Genomic DNA, 6,457 nt, shown 5'->3' with positions numbered 1-6,457 from the left:
GTGGCAGAAGCAGGCACCAAGAAGCACAGGTACTGCAAGGGTGGGGGGAGAAGGACAGAGGCAGGCATGGGGGACATAGGCGGCACTGGGGAGAACAAGTGCGAAGTGTGCAGGCAGCAGGGGGGTGTGAAGTACAGGCAGCACAGGGCAAGGGTCAGGCTATTTAAGTCCCCTGCCCCCATAATCCCCCCATAGCAGTGGGGAGGTGTGGGGGGAAAATTTCAAGACAATGCCCCAATAATCAGAGTCTAGGCATGGAAAATTACAACAAATTTATAACTGTCGTAAGTCTAGACTCTAATTATTGGTAGGTCATCTTAAATTCAAACTCATCTAAGAATCAGGTAAATACAGTACTAGTTTCATGCCATTAGCTGTAAAGGTGACTTTTAAAACATCTCCAACCCCCATCACTTACACAGAGTAACAAATGTCATAATTAAGATCTGTGTGCCAGATCCTAGAAAAACAGACAGCAGCATTCCTTTTCTGGGAGGCCTGAATATGTCACCATGAACCAGTTTCCAGCCAAACTCCTCCTGGGCATCTTCCTAGAAAGGAAATATTCCCAGTTTAATATATTAAACCTTAATTTAAAAGATACTATGTGAAAAAGAGATGTTTAGTTAGGCAAGTTATCAGTATATGATGTACAAAGATTTAAACAATAAATTTGGTAATAACCATTACAAATTTGCAAACCCAATAATCCACTATATTGACATGCACAAACTTTAAAAAAAAAAGAAGATGGATCATACCAAGTCGCATACAATACAAAACAACAAAATTAAGACAACTGCACCGTTTTCCCAACTACCGTTATTACAAGATTTGAGGAAAGCCATCTAACTTCTAGGGTTTAAGAGTCAAAATGTATTAAAAAACCAGGACTTCCTCCTTTGTTTATCCAAGAGAAACTACTTTTACCTTTCCCTTGCTACCAGGGGACACTTCATAGTTTCACAGTTTGTAAGGTCGGAAGGGACCTGAGCAGATAGATCATCAACTTGATGTTCTATCCTTTCTCCCTTTTCCCCTATCCAAGGCTCAATCTTACAATTGCATCGCTTGGAGCCAAGCTTCAGGATGGGACATCATATTCTATACTCCAGTTCCAACACACAACCTTGGCTCCCTCTCTTTATTCACATATCCCCATTACTGTTCCTCCACACCCTTATGATTTTATACCTCTCTTTCCAGTATTGGCTTCCTAAACATAGCAAAGCAGCAACCATCTTTGCTGAAAGTATCCTCAGTATCACCAGGGTATACTCTGATGAAAAGATGCTGATCTCAACTAAAGGCAAACTGAGTAGTTATAACATCTCCATTATAAGAAATGGAAAGCTGTAACTATTTTGAAACAGACAAATTTGTGAAGCTTGGTCCTGATCTCCAAGTTGTAATAGTCAGTGGGTCACTAGACTTGCAGTGCTAGTGCAAGAGGCGGTAAAACTCTGCAAACACAAATCAAATGTGTTCCATTCCAGAGAGTAACATTTGGATAATTTATACATACAGAAGCTTTTGAGACACATTTTCAGAATCAATATAAAAAATAAGCGTCAGGATCTGACAGAAGCATGTAAAACTAATTAACTTTAGTTACACCTGAAATTGGGACAAAGGCAATGCTGACATGGAGACAAGGGCACAGTGAGGCAAAACTAAGGTAATGCCCAAATCTAAAATATCGTGTTTTAAAACTGTGTATGCAGACACAGACACTTTTTAAAATTCATAATGTTTATAATTTATATGACATTAGTGATATACAGGCACATTTTTAAAACAAATTACTGCTGGTCTTTTATTCTTTCACCCTCACTAACATAATAGGAACTATCAAATCTGTATGGGACAATTTAATGAGCTAATTATATCTTTAAAAAAAAGAGGAAAGATTATAATCTTAAAAACAGATATCTAATAGCACCAATCTGGTTTACTATGGCTTATAAAATTGGATTCCAAACTCTGAAAAAAGGGTTTCAGTACTTTTAAAAATATACATTTGTCTTGCATTTAATTTAAAATTTAGAAAATCAAAAGTTAAGTCTTGCTGTAATGGGTCTTCAAAGCTGCATCATATATTTTGTGCTTTATTCATTTAGAAAATAAATGTCGCTATTTTTCCAATTTTTTTAGGATATCTGTAAATGAACCATAAATAAGGATCTCAGAAAAAATCTTCAATTCGCCTGTACCCCGGTACCTGAGCTCCGTCTGTCCCCACTCCCTGCAGCTCCTGGGCTGCGCCTTGCCCTGGCGCAGGCAACTGGTGTCAGCTGCTCCTGGGGCCGCTGCAGCAGGGGCTGGGGTGAGTGGGAACAAGCAGAACCCTGGGCAGCACAGCTTGTCTGCACTCCCCCTAGCCCATGCTGCAGCAGCCCCGTGAGCAGCCAGTGCCAGTTGCAGAGGGAACCATCAGTGGGTGCGGGGCAGGGGGAGGGGGCAAGGTGGTGGCTCTTCCTGCTCCGCGCCCCCGGATCTGCATATGAGACAACAGCAGGCTACCACTGCAGGCTGGGGCCGGCGGCTGCACCAGGCTCTACCCGGAGTTCTGCTTGTCCACACTCACCTCAGCCCCTGCTGCAGTGACTCCGGGAGCAGCCAACACCAGCTGCCTACACCACAGCATGATACAGCCCAGGAACTGGGGCGAGTGGGGACAGGCAGAGCCCAGGAACTGGGAGGACAGATGGAGCATGGTACAGCCCAGTGTTTCTGAGGAACACTAAAGTGTAATTGATGTCCATCTCGTCTCAATTAGAGTAATAAATTAGTCTCAGATGTTTATCACCATCTCCATAAGGCTTTTTTTTCTTTTTTTCCCCTCTACTAAAGAAGTCAATGCTCTTAAGGCCAGCTGGCTGAAGACTGCCAGGACCCTTCTTGATTAAATGTTCCACACACCCACACTTTCCTTCCCCGACTTGATAAGAAGAGAAAAAAAAAGAAATGCCTGGGTATGAAGCTTCTTGCACAATTGGTCCTTATGTCTGCCTAGTGAGGGCTCCATCAATCCGTATACCCTCTCCCGTTGCACCAGGTGTTGACTTATAGCCCATATATTCTATCAGAGTCCTTGATATGCCTCTGACTCAAATAAGTCACAACATACTTACTCCTGGTTAGCCCCCACCAGGGCTTTAAAAAAAATGAACTGGCTCATATTTAAACAGCCTCCTAACTTATGTGCAGATAGTTACTCTTCACTATCAGCGATGGGATGGCTGCTTGCAATCACCCTTCAAACCCCAGTTTCTCTTCTCTTCATTTGCACAGGGGCTTGGCCAAATGCCACTCTGTTCCCTCTGCTTTGCTCCTTTGTGGAGCCCTGGGAGCGGCACCGTTCCCCCCACCCCTTCTCTAGCCCCAGCCTCACTTCCTCCCTTCCTCACTGCCATGGGAACCTTCCCTATTTGTTACATGTTATGCACGGTTCTCTGGGAACGCATATACTGCATAAATCGAGGGAAACCTGTAGATTCTCTTAAACAGCTCAACACTGTAAAAATGAATAGAAAATTACGAAGTCCACTGTGGATGTACATAAAAACAAGGTGAGGAGTTACAGTAAGGCAACATAGCTCAAACTAGTTGCAGGCTTGCAAAAAAGTGCCTAACTCCATTTCACAAGACCACATTTAAATCACTGGCAACTACAACTACGTTTTCCTAAACTGAATGGAAAGTAGTCCAGAAGGCTGGTTCAACACACATATATAAGACATACAAAAAACCCCACAACCATCAACTAGAACCTCATAGTTGTTCATGATGGTTATTCTTTAAACCACGAGTTTATGCCATTTGACAGCAAACATATACATCTTTTCAAAGTTAAACAAACAGCCCCGATAGTGATTTTAGAAATTTCAGACTTACAGTAGAATCCATCTGATTATATCTTGCAATGTCTTTATGTAGTGTCCTCAACATGATCATAGCTACCATTCCAGATAAGAAAAGGACAATCACAAGGGAATTCATGATGCTACGCAGAATGGGGGGGGAAAAAAAAAAAAGCTTCAAAAAATCAATATCTATAGTGAAAAGCGCTCTCCACTTTATAGTATTTGAGGACTAAAAGTCTCCTCACCTAAACCACTGAATATGTGTATGTGGCATGGATTCCAAAATATAATCCCATCTGGATGCCCATCTTATGCCTTTTTCTTCCTGGAAATTAAAATTTCAGCAGTTAGATTTTTATAAGAAACAAATAAGTGACTCAATCATTTCATACCTCCATACAACGTTTTGGAACTATTTAAATCAAATAACTTACGTTCAAAACGATTTCAAACCTTAAAACAAAAAAGCCCTATAAAATAATTCCCCACAGGCTTCAATGAAAGACCTTAATGACCATGCTCTAAGACCAAAAGTCAGAATTAGGATAAAAGAATCTAAAATGTAACATATGAGCTGTCTATCAACAACAAGTTTTAGTTTCTATGTGCGACTAGATCACCACCACCATGTCCAACTTAAGCATCTTTTGGGAAGATCATACAGAACTGAGTTACTTTACTTGGAATATAATAAACTATATCAAGTGAACTCTCCATCTTTCACAGAAGAGTTAACCTGTTAAACCTTTGATTTACAATCTTTGAGGCACACAGGAGGCTCGCATTTCACAACTATTGAGAGACTATTCCATACAGCTGCACAACATTCCAAGCATATGTTAATTTAACTGCTTTTCTTGATATCAATTCAAGAATTTAACTTGATATTTCGGAGTTGTCTACTGAATTACCACAACCGTTTTGCAGCATGAAAATTTGGCTTACAAATTTTCCCATCTAAGTGATGACCTCATTCCCTAAAATAAGGAACACACGGCGCATCTACACGATGCCTTAATGCGCGTTCACCTAAGTTAATGTGCATTAAGGGCATACATCTACACATGCGCACCGTTAATGAGCATGAAAAATGGCAAATTTAGACATGTTAACGGAGATGTAGATGCATTAAGGTGCATTAATACTGTGTATCGACTGACTTGAGACTAACTTTAGTCTCAAGTCAGTCCACACAGCTTTTATGCACTTTAATGCCTACACGTGTAGATGCCTGCCTAAATCCACTTAATGCGCAGTAACCTAATGCGCATGAAATTTAGGCATGCTTAAATGTACATGTAGATACACCCACTGTGTGTTAGTACAAAACCGAAGGTTTGTTCAAAACTATTAATAAATATCACATGAATATTTTTTAAAATAATATTTTTAAGCTATTAACTCTACAGGGAGGGAAAATTTACTTTTCAGAGATTATCATTTGGAAGTCATCTTGATATAAAAATAAACTACTAAAATCATCCATTCATAACAAAGACATAATAAATTAACCAGTTATTTTCTCGCTTATGATTTAATTCAATAAATAAACTAATAAAACCAATCAACGGTTTAAAAATAGTTATTTGGAAAAACTGAATGCTTTAAAAATTGTTTATTAAAAAGTATTTTGCCAAGATGCCAAAAATGGTGATGGGCAAGATGACACTTGCAGTCAGTTCACCAGAAGACAAACTAGGTTCCTATGCGAGAAACGCAACAAAGATGACACCTTACACATTTGCCATTCCTATCCGACTACTTCTATCCTGCCTGCCTTACCCGATATATTTTCTTAGAACTTCAAGGAAAGCATCCTTTACAACCTCATATCGGGCTAAGTTTAGCAGAACACACAGTTGGACAAGGCATTTTTAGAATCTTCTTTACAACAACATTCATTGTTTAAAACATTGCAAGTGGGTCATCCAGCAAATAAAAATAATTTATTTCCTGAAATAGTTTAATTTTTGTATTTGGTGTATTTACAGAAGGTCTAGTTATCCCAAGGCTGGGACCAACAAACAGCTGACCCTGAGCTCCCCCTGCACTTGCAAGTGGTAATGACACAATCTGGTTCTAGCATCTGATCCCAGAATTGTGCATCCTGCCATGAACATGAATATAATTCACATTTCTTTGATGAAAATGCATAACACAGATTTAGTGTTGGGCAAATTACTCTTCTTCCAAGTTAAAGCCTCCGGCAGGCTTTAAACTAAGTTCACTGGGGGATGGGGATCCATAGGAGCAAGAAAAAACTCAACCAGGTGTAGGACCTGCCCTGGTAAGAGCTCAAGTATATACCAAGGGACCAGTTGTCTCTCAGGTAGGGGGGTGCCCAGGGCTCTCTCGGGGGGATTAAGGTGTCTCTTCACTAATGCAAGAAGCATGGGGAACAAACAGGAGGAGCTTGCTCTCCCGCTTGCACGTAGTAAAATCGACCTGGTTGGCCTAGTGGAGACATGGTGGGATGAAACACTTGACTGGGCAGTAGACATAGAGGGCTATAGGTTGTTTAGAAGAGATAGGAAGGGGAAAAAAGGTGGGGGGTTGCGCCCGATGTTAGGGAACAGTATACCAGTTCTGCC

The 6,457-nt window shown here is 40.6% G+C and overlaps 1 protein-coding gene across 1 annotated transcript in view; it reads right to left on the bottom strand.

Moving 5' to 3' along the window:
- TM9SF2 (transmembrane 9 superfamily member 2) overlaps positions 1–6,457 on the bottom strand; it is a 61,616-nt gene that overhangs the window by 19,491 nt on the left and 35,668 nt on the right. The window contains exons 8-10 of the mRNA XM_019524894.1: positions 4,112–4,191; positions 3,898–4,006; positions 419–551 (exon numbers count right to left, since the gene is read on the bottom strand). Of these exons, the coding sequence (XP_019380439.1) occupies positions 419–551; positions 3,898–4,006; positions 4,112–4,191 (322 nt within the window). The remainder of the gene's footprint in view (positions 1–418; positions 552–3,897; positions 4,007–4,111; positions 4,192–6,457) is intronic.

This window comes from Gavialis gangeticus, unplaced genomic scaffold (genome assembly GCF_001723915.1).
Source record: "Gavialis gangeticus isolate Ggan-Ray unplaced genomic scaffold, GavGan_comp1, whole genome shotgun sequence".
NCBI lineage: Eukaryota > Metazoa > Chordata > Crocodylia > Gavialidae > Gavialis > Gavialis gangeticus.
Note: the sequence above shows the minus strand (reverse complement) of the source record. Positions and strands in the feature narration are given on the sequence as shown.